The 26,391-nt window shown below is 28.3% G+C and overlaps 1 protein-coding gene across 1 annotated transcript in view; it reads left to right on the top strand.

Moving 5' to 3' along the window:
• The first annotated feature begins 11,145 nt into the window (after positions 1–11,145).
• Positions 11,146–26,391, top strand: part of LOC123199683 — a 42,344-nt gene continuing 27,098 nt past the window's right edge. Inside the window, exons 1-7 of the mRNA XM_044614726.1 lie at positions 11,146–12,215; positions 12,306–12,636; positions 13,802–15,186; positions 15,415–15,840; positions 17,504–18,079; positions 19,220–19,645; positions 21,044–21,592. Of these exons, the coding sequence (XP_044470661.1) occupies positions 11,565–12,215; positions 12,306–12,636; positions 13,802–15,186; positions 15,415–15,840; positions 17,504–18,079; positions 19,220–19,645; positions 21,044–21,592 (4,344 nt within the window). The 5' untranslated portion in view covers positions 11,146–11,564. The remainder of the gene's footprint in view (positions 12,216–12,305; positions 12,637–13,801; positions 15,187–15,414; positions 15,841–17,503; positions 18,080–19,219; positions 19,646–21,043; positions 21,593–26,391) is intronic.

The raw sequence follows: 26,391 nt of genomic DNA on the forward strand, positions 1-26,391 counted from the left end.
GTTCAAATTTAAAATTTTCATATCAAGGCTTATTTAGATGTGGAAATGGATTCGATTCTAGTCTAGTCAGAGTGAGACCAATTTGAAGTTGGATTAAGTCTATTATATTCAATTTGAGTTCAAACTTGATTTTGAATTCTGTTTACTCACCAAATTGAGGAGATATAATTTATAGAAGACATAACACTTACATAACATTAATTACTGTTTTTGTTTTACAATCAAATTAATGTATTGTTCTATATGATTACAAATTGTTCAAAGTTATAGGAACGATACCCTCCAAAGCGTTGGTAGCAAACTACAAAATCATATGGTAATTGGCAAGTGTGTAGTACTAGATGAGGTTACATATCTTTTTAAACATATTTCAAAACAATAGATATAAGTTGTCTTTAAAATTTCAGTATATTTATAAATTATAAGGTTATATATGATTTTTAAGTTCTTTAAGATTTTTCTAGATACTTTTAACTGATATATGTTAACTTTTTATAATATAATATTAAAGATTAGTTAGGTTGAAAGTCTCTAGAAAGTATATGTTGTGGCTGTCCTAAATTTAAGGAATTTTTTGTCTCACGTTTGGTAAGATTTGTTGAAGTTACCTTTTGTACAAACAGCCTATATAAATGGCTTTATTTTGTAGAATGAATATAGTATGAAGAATTCATCAGGGAAGTTCTATTCTAAATATATATTTCTTTCTTTTATCTATGTCAATTTTTTACTATCAATGATTTTGATCAACATTTTAAGGCGCAAAATGAAATGATATATCATATAAAGGACTTTAGTGATATTATCAAATTCAATAAATATATGGCAAAGTTAGGTGTTCCTATTGGATGATTGCACTGACTCTATCCTTAAAGGTTAATTCTATAAGTCTGCTCTAGTGTCTGGTTTTGTGGCTTTGGTTTACAGTCAATTTCAAACAAGCCATAATGACCACACTATCCTCTCTCTTCCATTCTCTGTAAATTGTCGATAATTCCATCTACTCAATTGCTATAAATCCGGGTTATTTTTGTTATCTCAAATATATAGGATTAAAACTAATTGAATGTGTATATTAATGTTTTTAATTTCACAAATGAGATTGGCAATTTGTTCTTGTATCTGTTTCACATGTTGACAAGGTTGGTGCCAAATAACTTTCATACGCTAGGAGCGAATCAGAAGTTGAAATTAATGCCGTTTTGTGAGATTCTAGTTTTCGAGTGGACTCAATGTGATTTCAAGAACATTCATTGATGATCTATATAATGATGTTGTAGTTTTAAAATGTGATTTGCTTGAAATATTGTTTGAAAATGTGATTTTTGTGTTTTGATGCTAGATTATTATAAGATCATGAGAAAGGTTGTATTTGATTTAAGAAAGGTCCATTAAGGATCATAAAGTGTAAATATATTGAATATATTTATGTGGTTAGAAATTTGGTACGCATTAAATTGTAATTCAACTTGAGCAAGTATAATTTGAAAGTGTATTGATACAGAAATAAACTGTCTATATTTTTAGTAATTTGCTTTTGAAATTGATAATTAGAAAATGTAGCGGGTGGTTTTATTGAAATTGATAACAGTAGAATTTTAAGCATGTGTATACTAGGTTTGGCTAAGTAGAAGTATTGCTCAACTTGTATGTTAAGGTTACATGATGAAACTCCAGAGCTAGTCGACTATTCATTTGATGATTGGATCATTTTGGATCCATGGACTCTTTTTAAGACTACATACATGCATACATACAAACATACATACATACATATATGTGTGTGTGTGTGTGTGTACATACCTGTATATATGTATGTACTTATGTCTGTAAAAGATATAATGATGAATAGCCTAACTTATAAAAGTCTTTTTTGGTTGGTTTTTTAGTCACTCATGAGCCAAAGTAAAGATAGGATTGGCAATGCATGTCAGATGGCGATCCTATATATTCATGTATAATGAACAAATGTTTAAAGTTATTTCTTGGTTTGGGTTCTACATGTCTGGGGCTTAAATGTGTACTGGTAGTGAAACCTTTTAGGATATGTAAAATTTAGCATACAAGAGTTTCTTTTAGGTATTATTGTGAATATGCTCCTGTATAATTGGAGTTTAAGGATCTTCATTAACTATTGGAATTGACTACTGTATGAATTTAATAAAGAAGAGTTTTTGGTTATTAAGAAACTGTAAGTTTGTGAATTGATTTCCATGTGAAGAAATATTGTGTTGCTAGTTTCTTCATTTTGATCGTAGGACTCAGCTGTGGGTAATAATCGTTAAAATGAATAGATTACAATAGATAAATATGTGAAGGGTAAAAGCGAGAAAATCTGTCTTCAAAGGTACAAATGATTGTGAGAATGCTAAAACGGACCTATTACATGCTTGAATATGCTGCAATTGAAGTTTGTAGCTCAAGATTTTCAAACTTTAGCACCTTGGTCCTACTTGGATTCTGTAGAACAAACTGTTTTTAGTGAATGCTCAACTTTACCATATGTGGTCATTGGTGTTTCAAGTTCAAACTTTGGCAACTAATACATATTGATTTGTTGTTTTGGATTTGTTCTTGATCTTGAAAAAATCTGAGTTGTGTTTTTGGCTTGCCAGGTCCTTGGAGTTCATATCTACACTGAAAAAATGGTGAGAGATAACAAGAGAAGAGGCATCTCTGGCTGTCATAAAAGAGACAGGTTACCTTCAGTTACAGTCTGCTTGTCTAGAAAATCATAAATTTTTGGAGATGGAAGGAGCTTCAAGGCTAAGCTCGAAGATCCTTTGAGATTCATTAATGTAGAAAACAATGTCATTATTATGATAATAATTAATTAAGCAGAGGAGACAATTTTCTACCTTTTTAGTTTAAAAACTTCACCCTCTCTTTACAATAAATGTTCTTCTTTTAACGTATTGATTTCCTAACTTACTCAGTTTTGCTTCTGTTATCTTTAGCTATTTTACGTCTCTATTTGTGTGCTATCTTAGTTTGCTTTCCTAATGTACTCAGTTTTGTCTCTGTTTTCTTCACAGGTAACAGGGAAAAAGTTTCCAACAATAGTTCCTGGTAGGATGAGTTTGTTCCCCAGAAAACGTTAGCTTATGTAAGCCAAAAAGATCTGCGTATTGCAGAAATTACTAAGGGAAACACTTGAACTTTGTGCCCAATGTCTTGGTGTTGGAAACCGACATTGACTAATCTATGTTTGTTTGATAGATTGATTGATTTTCAAAGGTCCAGATTTAGAGTGACCAGGATTACTCAGAGAATGCATGTAAACAAATGAAATCTCTTGAAAATTTTCATAACACAAGTAAAATTGAGTAATCCATTAATGAGATGGTAATGTGTTTGGCCTCCAATCATGCACGTATGCAAAAGGAAAAGCAAAGGAATTAAACGTTAAGGAAGATCTCTGGAAAAATTATCAAGAAAAACAACAAACAATCAAGAGCCAATTCAGAATACAGCAAAAAGACAAAATCAGGGCATATAATGGCAGCTCACATCAGAGCATTAGAGCAAATAACAACATCTGGAATAAGGCCAGATAAAAGACCAAGATTGAGAGAACAAAGCCATATCTATACAAAGAGAAGATCTTAAGAAGAGGCAAGAAAGAATTCAATGATTCTTTAAGTGGGCTTTACAGCCAAAAGAGAGAGGATTCTTATTTCTATTTTCTGTAAGAGAATAGCAGCCAATATTATAATATTTGAAAGAGTTGGACGGAGCGTATTGGAAAGTAATTTGATCTGAGTTTACTACTAAAACTAAAGATAATTCCAATTTGGTTTGGATAAAAACATTTAGTTTAAATTTATTTTAAGTTTATAGTTTGAATATGTGTTTTGTATTTATTATTCTTGAATTGATTATTTATCAATAAAATAATATTATTTTACGCAATAATAAATAAAATAAGATGACTTTAATAATTGGTTATAATTATTTATTTGAATTAAGAACTAAATTTGAATTGAATCAAACCACCAACCTAGCTTTTGAATTGAATTGAAACAAATTCTACCGAAGTAAGTGAGTTAATCATGTATGAAATTATGAAACTAAAAAAAGGACAAAAAAAGAGATTGAAATGGAGATCCACCAAGTGAAGATAAAGATGGATGAGAGTAAAATATAATCTCTAAATTAATCTAAAAAGGAAAAAAGGTTAGAGAATTCAGTCAAAATCCTTCCACACCAAATTTCCTATTTTACTTGAGATATTTTCAATGGAGATAGTTGAAGAGAATAGTCTCTATCATGTAGCTACTTCCTAGGTGATGTCTTTGTTTTTGTTAGATTAATTATCTACTTACTACTACTTCACTCTTTATTTTCCACCACAAATTAATGCATTAAATCAATTGAATTTGGTGAAACTTTCATTTCATGTTGTAAATAAGGTGAGTGTTCACTGTAAATATAATTTTTTTATGTTTTTTTTTGTAAATTGCATCATGGTGGCTCATAAGCCTTCTCATCAGGCTTCAACCGGATCTATGAATTCACAGATTGTATCCAAAATTTGTTGCAATAATCTGTTGTAGTAGAAGTGCTTATAAACTACAAAAGTGATTAGAATTAGATTCGAGTTGAGCTTTATTTGAATATGAATTGATTCAATTTTGACGTGAATCCATAATTGTTAATTTAAGATTGAGTTCGTTTGAACTTATTGAAAATGTCATTTGAAATTATCATAAGGATAAATAATGTCATCAATGGGATGAATAATATTGTCCACATGATTAACAATATTATTATATAGGGATTTGAACTAAATTGAAACTAAATTATTAAATTAAAATTTTATTTTGAATTCAATTTAAATCAAATTAATCATTTAGTTAAATTGAATTAGTTCAGTTCCAATTCAATCACAAATAAAATACAAAGCCTTGAGTGGAGATAAGGCTTTTTAGTTTATGATATTTATGTGATGTACCATTTGATATGCTCCGTTTTACTAACAACAATAATAAAAAAGATTAAAAATGAGTAAAACTAAAATAATAATAATTTGAAAAAAGAAGGCACGATCGATACCTTTTCTCCTCTCTGAATCTTCAATTAAGAGTGGAATGAAAAATAATTTTATTCAAATTTATCAGACCAAAATCAAAGATAATTTAACTTTGATTAGAATAAAATGATATAGTTTAAATTCAATTCAAGTATAAAATTCAAATCTGTGTATTATATATATTATTAAAGAATTTGTGATTTATTAATAAAAATTATGTTAGTTTTACATGATAATAAATAAAACGAAATCGTTGTAATAATAGAAACCAGCTCAAATTCTGAATTGTTTTGAACTAAATTACTTAAATTAAATTAAGTATGAAATAATGAAACTAACAATCAAATTTGAAACTGGATTGAACCAAATTTTATCAATGCAAATGAGTTAATCAACTATGAAATAATGAAACAAAAAAAAAGCAGAGAAAAAAAGATTGGAATGGAGCTGCGTGAAGATGATGATCGACGAGAGTAAACTATTTTCCAATGACTGAACTACTCATTTTAACAATTTGATAATAAATTATTAATTGTAATGGAAACCAGCTCAGGTTTGCACAAAAATTATTACATAAAGCATGAATTATTTATTAATTAATAATAAAGTTTAGCTTTTGCAGGAGCACTTAATAAAGCTAATGCTACTTTGCCTAGTTTAATCTACATTTTCCAACACACTTAATTATAAAATAATTAATTAATGAAGTCCGAGGTCTTCTATAGCCCTCTTTTCCACTGCCAAGCAATTAAAGTTAAATCAATTGAATTTGGCCGAGCTTTCATACAATAAAATTATAAACAATTGATTCTTGTTTATTGTTTGTATATGATTATTGCTCATATTTTATGAAAAAAGTGGTTGGTATGTGTTGGGTTTTTGGGTCCCTTCTTATGCGGAGAAATCCAAATTTAAATGCTAACTTTGGGTTCTTCATTTGTTCTATTATTTATTTATTTATTTAAATTAGTAGACTCACTTAAATTTATTATATTATTAAATTTTTCTTTCGGAAATTGTAAAAGTTTAATTGGGCCATTGTTAAAAAATTATTAGAAAATAAAAGTATATGTTCAATTTTTTAATATAAACTTGTATATAATAAATACGTATAATTTTAAAATATAATATTAATTTATAACAATTAGTCGTATTCAAGATTAACCCAAAAATATACTGGGTGTTAAGTCATTCTTTAATCTAAGTTAATTTTCAATGAGTGAATGGTAAAAATTTCATATTTTTAAAATTAAAATGTGTTTTTAATGTTGTATTTTATTATTAACACACGTGTCGAATATTTAGAGGTTGAGTTCAAGGTTTCAAGTAAAAATTTTTATTTTTTTATTTGTTTCTAATATATATATTTTATATTAAAGTCTTCATCATGTATTAAATTTGAACATGTTTAACACATCATACATAATGTCATTCCATTCTTATTTTAAAATCATAACATATTCTAAATTAACTAATATTTTATCCCCAAATAATCTATATTTTAATGCTATGAATAAAATTTTTCCATTCAAAATTAACCATTCGTCTTAGGTTGATTTTCTATTTTAGAAAATTACTAAAATGGACTTTTAAGAATATTTCACGTAAATATCTTCTACAAATTTTGATAATCCTTACTCCAACCTTCTTACACTTGACCGACTTAAAAAATAAAAAACCTAAAACTAAATGACAAACTCAACCATAAATTACATGCCCATCACATGCATAAATTAAAAAAAATTAAATTTAAAAATAGTTAAATAATAATTGCAAGTGGCATTCTCTAAAAATAATACCATCATCATATCCCACAAATCACCGGTCAATTTAATAAATAAAAAATCCCAAGATTCCATCCTGTCCAACACATTCCCCAATTAATCACTTTCATCGCCTAATTTTGATAGACAATGCAATTTTTTAACTTATTTTAATCTTAATTAATTAATAATAATTATTACTATTAAATTAAAAAAAGATGTAATTAATTGAATATGGAAAAAAAACGGAGTAACATGACAACGACGCGCCATGTTGAATAACTAAACCTCTCCTTGGGAGTCGTAACAAAGGAGGCTCTATGATCCTCTTTTTTAACAAAAGCAAAAATTAGATAAGTCAATATATGAAATACTTTACGAATACATAACATACAGTTCTGTCAGACTAGACTTTTTCCTACTTTTTAAACTTTTGGAGCCACTCTTCTATTGCCCATTCTCGTGTCTTCTTTTTATTTTTAATTAAAATAATTAATAATCTAAATTATAAGAAAAATTTGCTGATATTTATTTTTTGATTCGGGTGAGGCTGGGCTGTAGCGCATGAGATGGAGAAGAGTAGAGTGGGGCCATTGCCACTACTGCAGAAAAATAGCTACGTTTGCACACGTCCGACATGTCAGCTATTGTCTCACATTTGTCGCTTTACCTTGCACTCGTTGACTCAACGCTTCTTTGTCTGGCGTGATTTTCACGCCTCATTTTAAAACCACTTTGCACCCCCTCAAAAAAAATCAACCACTATTTTTAAAATAGTACAGATAATCAAATTAATTATTTAGTTGTTAATTTATTATTAAATTATTATATATTTTAATTTTAAAATGCATAATAATTTGAAAGGGATAAAATCCAAGAATTTTAACTTAAAAAGGTAACTATAATCCTACCACATTCAATAAATTAAAAAAAAAATTCTAATAGTAGATAAACAACAATTTATATAGATAAATATTGGATTATTAATATATAGAGATAGAGTCATCACATAAGCAGTTTGAAGTATGATATTTTAATAAGCCTAAGTAAGCATGACTTGCTATTATATTGTATTGTGTCAGGCTTGCAAGTTGGTCGGATCGTGTCATAAGCCTAACCTTTAGGTTTACGGGGTGGCCCGATATTGTATATAATATTATTAATAAATAAAATAATAATTATAATATAAAATTTTATTTTTTTGAATTAATGAGGGCTGACCCATTAAAGGTATGATCTTATATACATAAAGTCATGTTATAGACTTTGTGCATTTTTTGAGCCGACTCGACCCACTGACATCTCTATATAAAAATATATTTTTGTCGTTTTAAAAATCTTAAAAAACCTTTTATTGGTACATATCACATAACATCATTATTATTTCTTATAATGGATTGGGTAGCGGGCAAGTTGTTTGAGGTACTTTTAAAAAACAATTAAAGTTATATTCAAATCGACTTAATATATAATGATCAATTTAAAATTGTACTATTTAAATTGATAAAAATTGTCACTAAAGATTAAAAGTGGAATAATTAATATCACAAATAAAATAAATAGTTTCAATAATAGACAAATAGTATTATCGATATGATGAAAATTGTTATCAAATGAAGATTTGAACTAAAATCAAATTGAACAATCAAACTGAAACTTTAGTTTAAATTCAATCCGAATCAAATTAAATACTAAATATGAGTTGAATTAGCTTGGTTTAAACTTAATTATAAAAGCAATACGAAACTCTGATGTACTAACAATTGATTGGAATCGACTTAAAATGATTTAAAAAAACAAGACTAAAATAATTTGAAAAAAAGAAGGTACAAAATTATAATATTTGAACTAATTGGACTAAATGTAACAATTTCAAATCGGAAGGATGAAAAAAAACTATCTCTAAGTCTTTTTCCCATTGTAAGTTTTTGTCAAAGTCTATTTTAACTAAAAACTTGCGCTATAACAACTCACTTTTATTCTGGAAAACCACATATCTAAACTTTGAGTTGCAGTCAAATTTTTCTCATCAATTTTCACGTAAATTAGGAGTGGAATGAAAAGAAATTCAATGTGTTTATCCTACCAAAATGAAAATTACTTTAAATTTGATTTGACAAATGAGATAATTTAAATTCAATTCAAATTTATAGTTTAAAATTGTATATTATATTTGTTATTATTGAATTTATGATTTATTGACAAAATCATACTATTTTATATAATAATAAACAAAACTAATTTATTGTAATAATTAGTTAAAATTATTCAAATCAGATTAGAAATCATATTTAAATTGGAACAAACCATCAACCTAGGCTACCTAGGTTCCAAACTGGATTGAACCAAATTTTATTACTGCAATTGAGTTAATGACGTATGAAATAGTGAAACTAAGAAAAAATAGAGAAAAAATATTACAATGGAGACCCATCACATGATGATGAAGATGGATGTGAGTAAAATTTAGTTTCTAAAATGTAAAAAGGAAAAAAAGGTTCATGAATTCATTCGTAACCTTCAACATGAAATTTCCTATTTTACTTTCAATTTTTTTAATATTTTCAAATAAGATACTTTGCAAGTTTAGTCTCTATAGTGTTAGGGGTAGAAGTGCTCATAACTACAAAAACGATTAAGATTAAATTCAAATTGAATTAAGTTTGAATATAAGTTGACACAAATTTAGTTTGAATTTATAATAGTTAGTTTAAGATTGAGTTTATTTGAGCTAATTAAAAATGTTGTTAGAGATTATTAGTATAACAAATAATGTCATCAATGAAATAAATAATATTAATTATCAATGAATAATATATAAAAATATTATTGAATAAAGTTTTGAACTAAACTCAAATTAAATTATCGAATTAAAATTTTAATTTGAATTCAACTCAAAATCAAACTATAAAATAAATTGAAGTTGAATTAGTTAGAGTCTTTTGGTTTATGATATTTTTGTGTTGTAGTATTTCATGTTGTGCGCTTTGCTAATGAAAGAAGAATGAGGCTAAAATGATGATAATTTGAAAAAAGGTACAACAAAATAATATTTGAAACAATTGAACTAAAATGTGAAAGTCTTTCCCCTGCTGTAAGTGTCTGAAAATGGTCTTATCAAAGTGTATTCAGGGTGAAATTGTAACCGTCGCACTTCACTTCTTCACTGGAAGCCGTACACACAAATGGGAATCACGCCTTCACAATTAAAATTTTTCTAATTAATTTTTTCATAAATTAGGAATTTGAATTTTATCTAATAAAATAATATCGTTTCATAAATAATAGACAAAATTAAAGAATTGTAAATTTAAAAATTAATGTTATGAAAATAATATAACAAATAGTTTGTGGAAAATATATTTTAAATTAGGCCAAAAGACTATTTTCCACCCAAGTTTTAATACAAAATACATATTTGTAGAGTTTCAAAAACTCAATACTCACTCATGGATTAACTATTATTAAATTTTTCTGTTAGAAGAAAGGGTAAAATCATTATTTTGTATTAAATCCTAAAAAATTATATTATTTTTCTATATTAGTTTAGAAAACTAACAATTTTTCTCCAAAATTAAATTTTAAAAAATTCACTTTTCCCCCTAAGGTTTCAAAATCCTCCTTCCATTTTCCAACAATTGGCTCCAACCACACCATCTTCTTCCTTTGCCAGTGAGATTATGAGGCATGAAATCAGAAAAAGCAAGAAGAAAGTTTACAGTGGAGACCCACCATGTGAAGATAAAGATGGGTGAGATCTATGCAATATATTGCTGATCAAATTGAATTACATTTTGTTAATATAAATATGATTTTGATAGTGACTTGTCTTCGATAAGAGTAATATTCTGTATATAATTTATATATATAATTTTATGTACAAAAAATAATGTATCATCTTGTGATTGAGTGTTAATTTATCTTTAATTTTCAACTATCTAATCATATTATGATATATCATTATTTATATATAAAAATTATATACATAATATTACGCTGATAATCCTGATAATTAATAACATTCCGAACCATAGAATAATTCCCATTAATTAATCAAAAAAAAATTTTTTTTCCATTGACTGAATTGGTAATAAATTATTAATGGTAATGGAAACCAGCTCGGTTTGCACAAGTATTATTAAAGCATGAATTATTAATTAATTAATAATAAAGTTTAGCTTTTGTAGGAGCACTTAATAAAGCTAAAGTTACTTTGCCTAGTCTAATCTTCATTTTCCACCACATTGAATTATAAAATAATTAATTAATGAGGTCTATTTTTTCTTGCTTTGATAAAGTATTAATCTGTTCACATGGTGAGTTTCCACACTCAATCAATTGAATTTCATGGAACTTTCTTCTATTGATGAATCATTCACACTAAAATTATAAGCAATTAATTCTTCTTCATTGTAATCTCTCTTCATCATCTTCATTTTTCTTCTCTCTCAATCATACAGAAATATTTTCACTCACAAACCTCTGTGAAACTAGTTCCCCTGATTTCTTCAGTTTGCACCTCAGTTGCCCTGTTACGTTCTCTGTTTTACTTTCCTTATTTCAGAATCTTTTTGCCCTATTTCTGGTTCTTTATTTTTTTCTGTTTCAATATTTCTGATTTCTTCAACCAAAAAAAAAACTTTTTGCTTTCAGTTATTTCTCGATTACTAGAAAGAATTATCATTTCTCGTATTTATTGTTAATTATTTTCATTTTCTTTACTTCTCTTCTGTTTTTCAAACTTTGGAAAAAAAAAAAGTTTAAAAAAAATGGTTGATGTTGCCGGGAATGTTGGGGGTGCGGTGAGTCCTGTCCTTCAACTTGCCGAGTGGTTAGCTGCTCCGATTTGTCGTCAATTTAAGTACTTGTACAACTACACTACCAATTTCAAAAATCTGGAAATGGAAGTTGGTAAGTTGAAGAATACAAGAGATGAAGTTGAGCGTAAGATTATTGCTGCCGAAAGAAATGTGGAAGTGATCAAACAAAATGTTAAGGACTGGCAGAAAAATGTGGAGGAGACCATTACTAAAGCAGAGCAATTGATTCAAGAGAAAGAAAACAACTCGCGTTGTTTCAAGGGATTGTCCCCCAACTTCATCATTCACTACAAACAAAGCAGGAAAGCTTTTAAATTGAAGCGGGATGATATTGATCCACTCCTCCAGCAAGAAGGGGAATTGAGTCCAGTTTCCTATCAAACTAATCCACCAGACATCTGGCTTAGATCTAGTGAAAATTATTTGGATTTTGAATCAAGAAACTCCACTGTAGAGAATGTATGGGATGCTTTAAATGATGAGAATGTGTATATGATTGGTGTTTATGGGATGGGTGGTCTTGGGAAGACCACGCTTGTAGAGGAACTTGGTAGGAAAGCTAAGAAGGATAAGCTCTTTGAGGACATTGTTTTCGTTGAGGTAAAGAAACATTCAATACAATATTGTTTTTCAGTTAAGATTTGCTTTATTATCTGGTTCTGAAAGTTCATATATTGTTTTGTCTTGCAGGTTTCAGAGTCTCCTGATGTAAAGAAGATTCAGACAACAATTGGAAACAAATTGGGTCTAAAATTCGAAAACGAAAATGAAAGTGAAATGGCAAATAAGATGTATTCAAGAATGAAGGACAAGAATATTCTTCTAATTCTAGATAACATTTGGGAACCTCTAGAATTTGAAAAGACGATGGGAATTCCTTGCGGAGCTGATCGTGGAAGAAATAAACTTTTGTTCACAACAAGAAACTTAGATGTGTTGGAGAGGATGGGCTCCACAAATAATTTCGGGATGGGCATTTTAAATGAAGAAGAAGCTTGGACCCTATTCACCAAAATGACAGGTAATTGTGTTATAGAATTTTCATTTGTATGTTTTCTAGATCAACACATTTTAATTCTTTGATGTGTTTTGATGTGAATATCAAAATATCAAATTAATTATAACATGAACAAATTCCAACTTCAAATTTTAATTTCACTTGTGTTCTTGATAAAAAAACATTATATTGACTTATTTAAAATATCATGTCCAACTTAGTTTTATTATATTCACACTTAGGATTAAGAGTGGATCAAATCCAAGCTATTTCAAATTGAATCTACAGTACATATCAAATGAGTTGATTTTAAACAAGAGCTTTAGATCAGTAGCTCAATTTAAGAATTGACTTATTTATCCGTCCAATGACATTGTTTATACTATCAATGACGTTGTTAATCACTTTGAATTAGACATTGTTAAGTGTTGACAATGTCAGTGGCTCTCCAATGGCATTGTTCATCAAATCAAATGAGCTCGAATTGAACATTATGCCTTTGATCCAAGCTTGAAATCCACCCCTATTTTAGACATTAAATTTTTTTCTTTGATTTTATTGTGTTAATTGTTCTCCTAAAAGTAAGCACTTTTACATTTTTCTTAATAAAGTTTAATTGTGAGTGAAAAAGTGTTATTTATGTTAAATAAGGGTGTAAAAATAGTTTTAAGGTCAAACCTTGGGTGGACATATGATTTACTCAATGCAGCATTGTGATTTGCATTTAAAAGCTTAATCAAATTTTGTATAATGTGAAGACTTTAAACTATTATGAAGCTTGACTCTAAGGACGGTTACAATTTAATAGATTTTGAACATGAATAAACATAAATTTTTCCACTGAATTTGTGTATGAATAAATAATCTTAAGAACCTATTTTTCTCTTGTTGGTTATATAAAACTATTTTGCATTCAAGATATTAATTTGTATCTTTTTCAAACACTTTGAGAGAGACACTATTTGCCACTTATTATGTTACCATGTCCAATTATAGATTTTTAAAAATAAAAATTTAAGAGGAATTATATTCGATATTATAAAATGGAATTCATTTAGATTAAAAAAAAAAATTGATGGATTTACTTGGAAAAGATTGAAATTCAACATTTACAACTTTTCTTGTTTTTAAATCTAAAGTATTTATGTAAATAAAAAAATAGAATTTGTATAATCTTAGATCTTTGCAGGAAATATTATTCAAACACATGAATTGTATTCTCTACAAAATGATGTATGCAAGGAGTGCGGGGGATTACCTCTTGTCATTAGTGCAATAGCTAAAGCATTAAGAAACAAGAGTGATCCATCTGATTGGAAGTATGCATTACAAGAATTGAAGGGACTTTCAGAAGTAAAGTATACAAGATTCCTTGAAAAGGAGTACACAAAGATCGCCTTGAGTTACAAATATTTAAGTGATGAACTTAAGAAAACGTTTTTAATTTGCAGTCTAATGGAAAATAATACTTCCATTTTAGACTTGTTCAAACATGTTGCGTGCCTAAATACACTTGGTGGAGTTAATTTGACAATGGAAGGCGCACGAGATAGACTAGATAAATTGGTTCATGACCTAAAAGATGTTTGTTTGTTACTTGACGGGGTCGAAAGCGGCCAATTTGCTATGCATGATGTTATTCGTGATGTTGCCATAACATTTGCACATGAGGAGCACCATGTGTTTACAACAAGAAATGACGTTGAACGAGATTGGAAGGATAGAGACAAACTCAAGAAATGCACAATGATCTCTTTACCAGGTGCAAATACTATTATTAGTCAACTTTGGCCTAACGATTTGGATTGTCCAAATCTTGAATATTTCAATATGACTTATATGTGGAACTTTTCTTTTAAAATCCCGGAGGGCTTTTTTACGATGATGCCAAAGCTTAGAGTATTGAATTTGGTTCGACTACAACAAACGTCATTGCCATCATCAATTCATCATTTGAAAAACCTTCAAACATTGTGTTTAGATGAGAGCAACATTGAAGGTGTTCCTATTATTGGAAAGCTTAATGAGCTAAAGGTCCTTAGCTTACGAAATTCTTACATTAGGGAGTTTCCCACAGAAATGGGTCAATTAACTCAACTAAGATTGTTAGATTTGAGCAATTGCCGTAATTTGAAAGTTATTGCTCCAAATGTGATATCAAAATTATCCAATTTGGAAGAACTTTATTTGAGGGAGTGCCCTATTCAGTGGAAGATTGAAGTGCTTGAGGAATTGAAGCTCTTGTCTAACCTCGCTAGTGTAGAGTTGGATATTGAAGATGACAAGGTTTTGCCTGAAGACTTTTTTTCTAGAGAGTTTATAAGGTACAAATACAAAATATCAGTGGGAAATTGGTTGTACCAATATCCAAGAATTGGTGAACAAAAGTGTTTGAGGATATTGAAATTGATATTCAATCCTACCATCCACTTAGAAGAATTATGCGGAATCAAAAATGTTGAACTCTTATGCTTAGCCGAATGTTTAGATGATGAAGATGAAGATGAGGACGATCTTGAGCATTCAAAATTCAATTTGCAGTCTAATGAAATCACATCACTTTTTAATGAAAAGGTTTGATTTACTATAACTTCTTGTACTTGTATATTATATATTTGTATTCTTATTTTCTTTTAGTTTTATTCTCATTTGTTAACACAAAGTTGTAGTATTCTCACTTGCATCATTTTTACTAGTGACTTAAATTTTTAGATTCAGTTCAATTTCATTATCAAGTACTATTCTTTAATTTTTCTCATATGAGTTCATAAATATTGAAGCAAAAAATAACTTTGATTGTAGGTTATCTTTCCTGATTTAATGGTCTTGATGTTGAAGAATATTATTTCTAGAAAGATTTGGGACAGTCAATTTCCATCATCCTCCTTTCAAAATTTGAAAGAATTGATATTGTGGAGATGTACAAAGATAAAATTTGTGTTTCCTTATACCATAACCAAAAACTTCCAGCAACTCCAATATCTTGAGATAAAGGATTGTATTGATTTAGAGGAAATTGTTGCTACAGAAGAAATAACAGAAGCAGCTGCCAGTGTTGTCTTTCCTCAAGTAACCATTTTGAAGCTCGAAAATCTACCGGAACTTGCAACTTTTTATCCTGGAATACATACTTTGGAATGCCCAAAGTTGAAAAAGTTGGCGGTGAAAAATTGTGACAAATTTAAGATGTTGAATTCAGAACCAAATTCTTTGTGCTTGGACCATAAGGTATGAGTATCTAATTTTGTTCCTCTTCGAATGTTTAAAAAACCTTCTTTATACTTATAAATTTGAAACAACTGAATTATCTCTCTCCTTTTTTTTTTGTTCGTATTGCTTAGTGAGTTGAATATTTGTTTTTCATTAATAGTGAACTTATATAGAAGTAAATTCAACTGATTGTTGATGTTTTCAAGAGACAAAGTAGGCATGTTAAAGGAATTCCAACCCCCTCAATCTTCACTTTTTGAAAATTTTACTGAAATTTATGTAAAGTTTCACAATTAAGATTTTTCAAAAAAATTTTTAAAGATATATTTAATTAGTAGTTTTCGAAAACAGCTTTTGAACTTTTTAATTTTTATATTTATTTGAAATTTAAAAAATAAATAATTGAAGGCTTCAACTAATAAGCAATTTGATGATTTGATGATTATTTCAAAATCATCAAATTGCACATTGATATCTAATTTAGTACTCATTGTAATTAACTTAAAATTTTATTACTTATTTCAAAATTTTACATCTTCATAAATTTTACATTAACTTAAAATATTACATTATATTAACTTAAAATCATCATGTAATTAACTTAGAATTTTACATTATATTACTTATTTCAAAATTGTATCAACATGATTTGGTAGTGGACAAGAATAAAAATCAGTTTAATTTTGACAAAAATAAAAATTTATTATAATTAACTTAAAATATATCTTCATAAATAATTAAAAAATAAAAATCCTCAATAATAATTAACTTAAAATACATCTTCATAAATAATTAACAAATTTAATAATACTAAATTATTTGTGAATAATAGGAAATTATAATTAATTTAATAATTTATTATAGGTATAATTTTTTATTGAAAAAATTAAAAATAGTTTTATCTCCAAAATTTTTGTCCCTAAGGTTATTTCAAAACAATAATGCCATTGCTATGTGAACTTATAGTGATTATCAATTTATATATTCAAAATCATCAAATTGCACATTGATATCTAATTTGATACCCCCTGTAAATGCACATTATATTACTCATTTCAAAATTTTATCAACATGATTTGGTAGTGGACAAGAATAAAAATCAGTTTAATTTTGAAACAAATTATTATATTAGGGTAATTGCCAATTTGATATGTATTGAATTCTTTGTATGCATAAATTTGTAAGAAAAAGGAATAGAAGCGACAAGTTAGCCAAGACATAAATTTTAAAAAATAAATAGTGTACAGATCAAGCAATTCACCGAACAGTTGGTGAACAATAACAACAACTTCTACAAATTCTAACTGTCTCTCCTTTTTCTTTTTTGATGAAGCTTAGTGAGCTGAATTTTTTTTCATTAATATTGAACTTAAATACTAGAAGAATTCTAACCGCCTCAATCTTCAGTTTTTGAAAATTTTTATTATCATTTATGTAAAATAGATCATTTCAAAATGAGGAAACATGATAAAAAAATAAAATTAAACAATTAAGATTTTTCAAAAAAAAAAAATTTAATTAGTAGTTTGCGAAAACAGCTTTTGAACTTTTTAATTTTTATATTCATTTGAAATTTAAAAAATAAATAATTGAAGGCTTCAACTAAGTAGCCATTAACTAAACTTTTTTTTTAAGAGTTTAATTAAAAAGCTGATTGGATTTTGTTTTGATGGTTATGTAGATCAACTATGATTTGGAGGTATTTGAATTAAAGACTCAGAGCATGGTGATTAGATGGAGTCGTCAATCTAATGCTCTTGAATTCTTACATGATAAGTCAGCAAATATTCCATTTCAACTCTTTCAAAGATTTGAAAGTCTGGAAAAGCTCCAACTATGTGGCTGTGAATACAAAGAAATTAAGAGTGTATATGATCTTTCAAATCTTAATGTTCTACATGTAGAGGAGTGTAGCAAATTGGTGAGTCTAGTGCCATCATCACCTTCAACAGCTAGAACCTTGGTGCAGTTGAAAGAATTAAGCATATCGAATTGTGGAATGCTGGCTGAAATATTAGAAAATAAGAGCGATGTAACAACAATTGAAATTGATTTTCAAAAATTGACCAAGTTGTCACTTGATTCATTAGAAAGTCTCACATGCTTCTGTTCAGGGAATCACTCTCTCAATTTGCCATCATTGAAAAAGTTAATTATTGGAGAATGTCCCAACATGAACACTTTCTTCAGAGAAATCTCAAACGTTTCAGAATTTACTTTGCAGTCCAATGAAATAACGCCATTTTTTAACCAAAAGGTTTGATTTATGATAACTTCTTGTACTTCTCTATTATGTATTCTTATATTCTCTTACGCTTAGTCTCATTTATTAGTTTTAGTATTCAATTATTTGTTATATATGCTTATTTTCCTTTTTCTTTTTTCAAGTGGATTAAATTTTCAGTTCAATTTTTCTAGTAACTATTGATTTCATTCATTCATGCTTGATTCAGTAGTTAATATTTTTAGAGACAAAAAAATACATTGTTAATATTATTGCATGTCATGATAAATCCATAAGATTTTCTCAAGAGTTCTTAAATGTTGAAACAATAATTAACTTTAAATTTTTATGTTTAATTAGTAGTTTTTGAAAACAGTTTTTGAACTTTTTAATTTTTATAATGATTTTAAATTTAAAAAATAAATAATTGAAGGCTTCAACTAATAAGCCATTGACTAAACCTTTGTTTTAAGAATGTAATAAAAAAGTTGATTGGATTTTGTTTTGATGGTTTTGTAGATCAACCATGATTGACTCAGTGACTTCTAAAAATTTCAGCCCTATTTCTTATAGAAAAATATTAAAGGAAAAAAATAAAAATCCTCGATAATAATTAACTTAAAATACATCTTCATAAATAATTAACAAAATTTAATATACTAAATTATATGTGAATAATAGGAAATTATAATTAATTTCATAATTTATTATAGTGATAAATTTTTTATTTAATTATTTGTTACATATGCTTATTTTTCCATTTTCTTTTTTCTAGTGCATTAAATTTTTAGTTCAATTTTACTAGTAAGAATTTTTAGTTCAAGTTGTCACTTAAGGAAAAGGTGATAACTTCTTGTACTTTGCTATTATGCTTTTTTATATTCTCTTATGCTTATTCTCATTTGTTAGTTGTAGTATTCAATTATTTGTTATATGCTTATTTTCCTTTTTGCATTTCTTTTTAATTTTTCAAGTGAATTAAATTTCTTTTTTAATTCCTGCTTGCATCAATTTCACTAGAAAGTATTGATTTCATTAATTCATGCTTGCTTCTGTAGTTAATATTTTTAGAGACAAAAAAATGAATTGTTAATATTATGGAATGTCATGATAAATGCATGAGTCAATTATTTTTTTTTAAGATTTTGAAACAACAATTAACTTTGACTGCAGGTTCACTTTCGTGATTTAGAAGTCTTAGAATTGAAGAATATTAGTTTTGGAAAGATTTGGGATAGCCAACTTTCAACTTCTTCTTATCAAAATTTGACACACTTGACCTTATGTAAATGTGATAAAATAAAATATGTGTTCCCTTTGTCAATAGCCAAAAACCTCCAACAACTCCAATGCCTTGAGTTAATGTTTTGTAAGGTTTTAGAGAGAATTGTTGCTCCAGAAGAAGGAACAGAAGCAGTTGTCAATTTTTCCTTTCCGCAGGTAACCAAAGTGAAGCTTCATTTTCTATCAGAGCTTACAGATTTCTATCCTGGAATACACACTTCAGAATGGCCGAAATTGAAAGAGTTGTTGGTCGGATATTGTCCTAAATTTAAGATGTTCACTTCAGAGCCAAATTCTTTATGCTTGGACCAAAAGGTACAAGAATCCAATTTATTCCCTTTTTTCTCTATAAAAAATTTCTATATTATATTACATAAATTCAAAAATTTTCTATATTATATTACATAAATTTTCCATCCCCATTTCTTACATAAAAATATTAAAGGAAAAAAAATAAAAATCCTCAATAATAATTAACTTAAAATACATCATAAATAATTAACAAAATTTAATATACTAAATTATATGTGAATATTATAATTAATTTAATAATTTAATATAGTGATAAATTTTTTATTGAAAAAATTAGGAATAGTTTTTTTTTTTTTAAACCGTGTGGACTAATAGTTTTTCTCTACTTGGCTTGAAATAGTTTTATCTCTCAAATTTTTTAATTAATTTAATAATTTAATAACTTAAAATACATTAAATTGCATGTGACACATCATCATTGATATCTAATTTGGTACTCATTATTAGTGCACATTATATTACTCATTTCAAAATTTTATCAACATGATTCGGTAAAGGACAAGAATAAAAATCAGTTTAATTCTGAAACAAATTATATTAGGGTAATTGCCAATTTGCTAGGTATTGAATTCTTTGTATGTATAAATTTTTAAGTAAAAGGAATACAAGCAAGGAATTAGCTGAGACATAAATTTTAAAAAATAAATAGTGTATTGATCCAGCAATTCATCGAACAGTTGGCGAACAATAACAACTTCTACAAATTCAAACACAAAAGCTAACAAAACATTACGGATTAAACCCACTTAAAAATGAAGTTAAAAATTGATCTATTGTTTCAAACAATGAATTAAAAGCACAAAATTTATACCAAAATCTCCAATATTGCTACACAAGATAGATGGAAAGAAAACTAGAGAGATGAAGGATAGGCTGAGAGATAAAAGAGTTTATTTTTGTTGTGTTTGGATACAGAGATGCAAAGACGGTGTTCCAGACTCAAAAGACCATGACTGGAGCAGGAATTCTTAGTTGGGATAGAGTTTTTTGAATGTCTATGTTATACAAGATAATTTTATAGGTTATAAATCATATATTTTAATTGCACTATGCAAATTCATAGCATTTTTTTTTTTAAGAACTCTTTAAGGTACTATTAGGTTCGAAAAATCATAAATATAATTTTATTTTTATTAGAAATATATGTAATAGGCGCATTGTCTTTCATATTATTGGAAAGCGCAATGAGCTGAATCATTTTCAGGAATATTGAAATTATATATTACATTAAACGATTAAGATTTTCCAAGAAAAAAAATCAAGAAGTATGTTTAATTAGTAGTTTTGAAAAAAATAGTTTTTGAAAAAAATCAAGGTAAAACAAAATAAGTTATTAATTAAATTTATATTTTAATAATATAATTACAAACTTAATTGGATTTTATTTTTATGGCTTTGTAGATCAACCATGATTTGGAGGAATTTCAATTAAGCGATGGTTCGGAAAGGATTAGTTGGTGGAGTCAATCTAAAAAACTTGTAATCTCCTGTTATAAGTCAACACCTATTCCACTTTGGCTCCTTCAAAGATTTCAAAATCTTACATGTCTTTTTGTTTATGGTTGCCATGAGTTGGTTAACTTAACAACACCTTCAACAACTAGAAGTTTGGTGCAGTTGAGAGAATTGAAGATATCACATTGTGAAATGTTGATGGAAATATTAGAAATTGAGGAAGATGCAACAATTGAAATTGTTTTTGAGAATTTGAGCAAGTTGTCATTCGATAGCATAGAAAGTCTTATATGTTTCTGCTCAGGGAATTACACTTTCAATTTTCCATCACTGGAAGAGTTAAATGTAAAAAATTGTCCGAATATAATAACCTTCTGTAAAGGAATCTTGAGCACTCCAAAGTTACAGAAAATCAGTTATGAGGAAATGGAAGTAGAGAATGAAGAGAATGATCTTAATAAAACCATACAAGGATTATATAAAAAGAAAAACCAGGTATGCATTAAATTAATTTAGTATAAATATTTACTTATCTCTTCAAGTTTTTTTAGTTTAGAAGAAAGACACATAATCATTTTTAGTTACTTTATAATAAAATAATTATCAAATTTTATTGCAGGACATCTCTCTTGATTTGAATTTGAAGTTTAAGACATTCCACCAGGATAATTCTATAGAGATTGGCTACAACCAACACCCAACTTCCTTCTATCAAAATTTGACACACTTGATCTTGTGGGAATGTGAAAACATAAAATATGCGTTTCCATCTTCCATTGCCAAAAGCCTCCACCAACTCCAACAACTAAAGATTCAAAATTGCAAGGTTTTAAAGGAGATTGTTGCAAAAGAAGAAGGAGCAAATGCAGTTGTCGATTTTGTCTTTCCAAATATAACCTTATTGAAGCTTGAAGATCTACCAGAACTTAGAGCTTTCTACCTTGGAATATATACTTTAGAATTGCCAAAGTTGAGAGAGTTGGTGGTCAAAGATTGTATCAAATATGTGAGCTTAAAAGAAAACAATGTGGAGACTGAGCTTAATATTTTAGATCCAAAATCTATCTTCTTGGATAATAAGGTTAGAATCTCTTATTTTATTGTTTCTCGAAAATAAAAAATTAACTTTCTTCTTATATATATTATATTTATACAAAAATTTAATCATGGAATTCTTGCCATCTCTATTTTTCCACGAAACAAAAATTAAGAAAAATCAATGTTTGTTTGATTTGAACAAATTTAAACTAATTACTTTCTATTTGTTTGAATTTATTCTGTCATTAGTCAACTTACATAATGATTTTCATCACCTATACAAGCATATATTATGGTTCAGATTGTGAATTGATAGGTAGAGGATACTTCCAGGTAATACATTGAAAGGTTGAGTAATTATAATCTGTTCAGACTTTTCCATGAGATTTTTAATTAATTGCATTTCCATTTTTCATGAATTTAATCATGTTCAGAAAAACTTGTAAGTATTGTATTGATTTTTTCTGTAGTTTTTCCTTCGCAATAATTAAATTTTTGTTGTAAGAATTATCAAAAACTAATTGGATTTCGTTTTGATGAATTGTAGATTAACTTCAATTTGGAGTTATTTGAATTATATGATGGTGAGACAAATATTTGTTGGCGGCGTCAATCTAAAACTCTTAGAATCATTGATGGCAACTCTGCAAATATTCCACTTCGACTATTTAGTAGTCAATACAAAGACATTGAGAACCTATATGGTCTTCCAAATCTTGAAGCTCTAGAATTATTTGAATGTTGCAAATTGATGACTCTAGTGTCATTCTCAACTTCTTTCCAGAACCTTAAAGTTCTTAATGTAAGTTCCTGCAACAAATTATTGAAGTTAATTACACCTTCAATGGCTAGAAGTTTGGTGCAGTTGAGAGAATTGAGCATAACATCTTGTGAAATGCTGATTGAAATAGTAGAAAATGGAGGAGATGCAACAACAATTACTGAGATTGTTTTTAACAATTTGAACAAGCTGTCACTTGAACGGTTACATAGTCTCACAAGTTTTTACTCTGGGAATTACTCCTTTAGTTTTCCATCTTTGGAAAAGTTAATTATAAAAGATTGCCCCAATTTGGAGAGTTTTTGTCAAGGAACCTTACGCACACCAAATTTAGACAATGTCATTTACAATGGCATAGAGAGGAAAATTGGGGATAATAGCTTGAAGACAACTATACAACAAGAATGCAAACAATGGGTATTTATTTAATTAATTAGTTTAAATTTGAGTAATTTTTAAGAATATTATATTTTCAGTGTTAATTATAATTAATTGTGTTTTTAACAATATTAACCTTGCACTGCATAAAAGAATTTGTGTATATGGTGAGCATTATTGTTGAACTAGTGGTCACCACACACTTTCGCACCTCTCTTCACTTCTAGGATACAACTAGCTTCCTCTATATTTTTCTAAGAAATTTCTAACAACTATAAAAATTATATTTTTTTCTCCTTGGTTCATGTTAAACATATTTAACATTATTAACTTTAATTTGATTAACATGATTTTTTTTAGGTTGGCTCCTTTGGGAAGAAATTGACATTAAGTACATACAGAGAAACTACAATGTTATAGTTAATGTATTGTTATAGTTAAAATAAATTGATTATACATGTTTTTAAAGTATTGAGGTGGTTGTTGAGAAAATCCCTCATTTTCTTGTTTCACATAAAAAAAAAAAAAAAAAGGAACTAGTGGCCACCACACAGTTTCACACCCCTCTCCACTATTAAGATGCAACTAGCTTCCTCTATATTTTTCTAAAAAATTTCTAACGGCCATCAAATTCATTTTTTTTTTTTAATCCTTGGTTCCTGTTAAAATTATTATAGGTTTTGAAGGGAAATATTGGCTTTAATTTATTGATATTATTTTTCTTTAATTTGACTCCTTTTAGAAGGAATTCGAGGATGATGAGAGGAGAAGAAAGGGACTAGAACCTGATGACAAGGATGGAAGATGAAGAAGAAAGCAGCAATGGATGTCCTTCGAGGAAGAAGCTCCGTTTCTCCAAAGAATAATCTCGTCTTCTTAAAGGAAGTTTCAGGCAAAACCATACCCCGTTATAACTTCACCCTTTCTCTCTTTTTTCTTTCTTTCTTTAACTCAAACTCAGTTTTGTCTCTGTTTTCTTCAGGGGTAGTAAGGGAAAAGTTTCCTTCAATGGTCACCGGTTGAATGAGTTTGTTCCCCAGAAAACGTTAGCTTATATAAGCCAAGAAGATCTGCATATTGTTGTGATGACTGAGGGAAACACTTGAATTTGCTGCCCAATGTCTTCGTGTTGGAAACCGAGGAAGTAGGTTTCCTTAAATTTAATTCAATGAAGTTTTAATCATAGCCACCTAATCAATTCTCACAAGTAGTTGATAGGTACATAGCTATTTTTGTTTCTGCTTGTGCAGATTTGATGATGGAAGTCAGTAAAAGAGAGGAGACAGGCACTGTTCCGGATCCAGATGTAGATACTTACACGAAGGTGTCTTCAGCATACTTATCTTGTTTATATCAGATGTATTGTTCTATATGCAGTTGCTACATGTATGAAATATTCAATTGGGTACAGTCCTGAGGTCGAGAGGTAAGTTTTTTCAATTGCAATGGCTGTGTTTACAAGTACGTTGTATCCTTTCATACATAAATACTTTTATCGGTTTATGAGTATATATACATATCTTTTTTTATTGGCTTTTGAATGGTTGATATCTGGAGACTGGAAGATATCTCAAGATTGCAAGATAGTGAAGGGAGACCCACCACGTTAAGATGAAGATGAAGATGCATGAGAGTCAAATTTAGTCTTTTTCATGTGATTGCTTCTTGGAAGATGCCTTTGTCTTTGTTAGATTAATTATTTACCTCCTACAACTTGACCCTTCAGTTTCCACAATATATATTTGAATGTATGGGAGCCAAAAGCAAAAATCAAACTATGAGCAAAGGTATTTTTAGTGGCATTAAAATGGGTGAACAAGATTTATGAGTATATATACATATCTTTTCTGTCTATCTTTTGAATGGTTGATATTTCAAGATTGGAAGATAGTGAAGATGAAGAGAAATTACAGTGGAGAACCACCATGTGAAGATGAAGATGAAGATGCATGAGAGTCAAATTTTGTCTCTTTCTTGTGGTTGCTTTTTGGAAGATGTCTTTGTCTTTGTCAGATTAATTATCTACATGCTCTTCATTTTCCAATGTCAAATCAATTGAAATTTGGTGGAACTTTAATTTCATGTTATAAATGAATTGAGATAATAATCATTCACTGTAAAGTTAAAACCAATTTATACGTGTTAACTGTAAATATAAATTTTTTTATGTTTTAATTTTTTTTAGAGTGCATCATGATGGCTCTTAAGCCTTCTCGTGAGGCCTCAAACCGAATTGTAAATCCACGAATCATGTTCAAACTTTGTTGCAACAATCTACGATGAGTTTCATGTGAAAGCTTCCCATAAGGTGCAAATGAGTTTATGAGAGCAGGGAAGACCCACGTGAATGATGTTGAATTCATTCAAAGTCTATTTTCATCACAACCTACTTTTTAGTTAGAAACCACACACACAAATTAGAATCACGAGTTGAATGAAAAATAATTGGATTGCCACCAAAACAAAGAATTGTAATTTTAAATATTACTGTTCTAAAAAAATACATATCTTTTTTATGATTGGCTTTTGAATGATTGATATCTGGAGACTAAAAGATATCTCAAGATTGGAATAATGTGAAGATGAAAAGAGATTACAATGGAAACCCACCATATGAAGATGAAGATGGATGAAAGACAGATTTAGTCTCTTTCACGTTGGTTCATGGAAGATGTCTTTGTCTTTATCAGATTAATAATCTACTTGCTATAACTTGACTCTTCATTGTCCACCACAGATAAATAAGATGATTGGTCATTTCTAGTGTCAAATCAACTGAATTTGGTGGAATTTTTGTTTCATTTCATGTTGTAAATGACTTGAGATAATCCATCATTCACAATAAAGTTAACAGTAATTGATACATGTTCATTATAAATATTATTTTTGTTTAAAGGCCAAAAGACTTATTCCTCCCCCCCCCAAAGTACGTTGATTTCCCAAGTTTTCCTCTCTTAACTTTTAAAATCCCATTTACCCACCCATAGGTGGTTAAAATTAACATAGTTCGTTAGTTATATCATTTTCCCCATAAACCAAAAAAACTAATAATTTCCTCCCAACGCAAGTTTTCAAAAACAATATTTTTCTCTTAGGG

Source organism: Mangifera indica, chromosome 2, assembly GCF_011075055.1.
Source record: "Mangifera indica cultivar Alphonso chromosome 2, CATAS_Mindica_2.1, whole genome shotgun sequence".
Taxonomy (NCBI): Eukaryota; Viridiplantae; Streptophyta; class Magnoliopsida; order Sapindales; family Anacardiaceae; genus Mangifera; species Mangifera indica.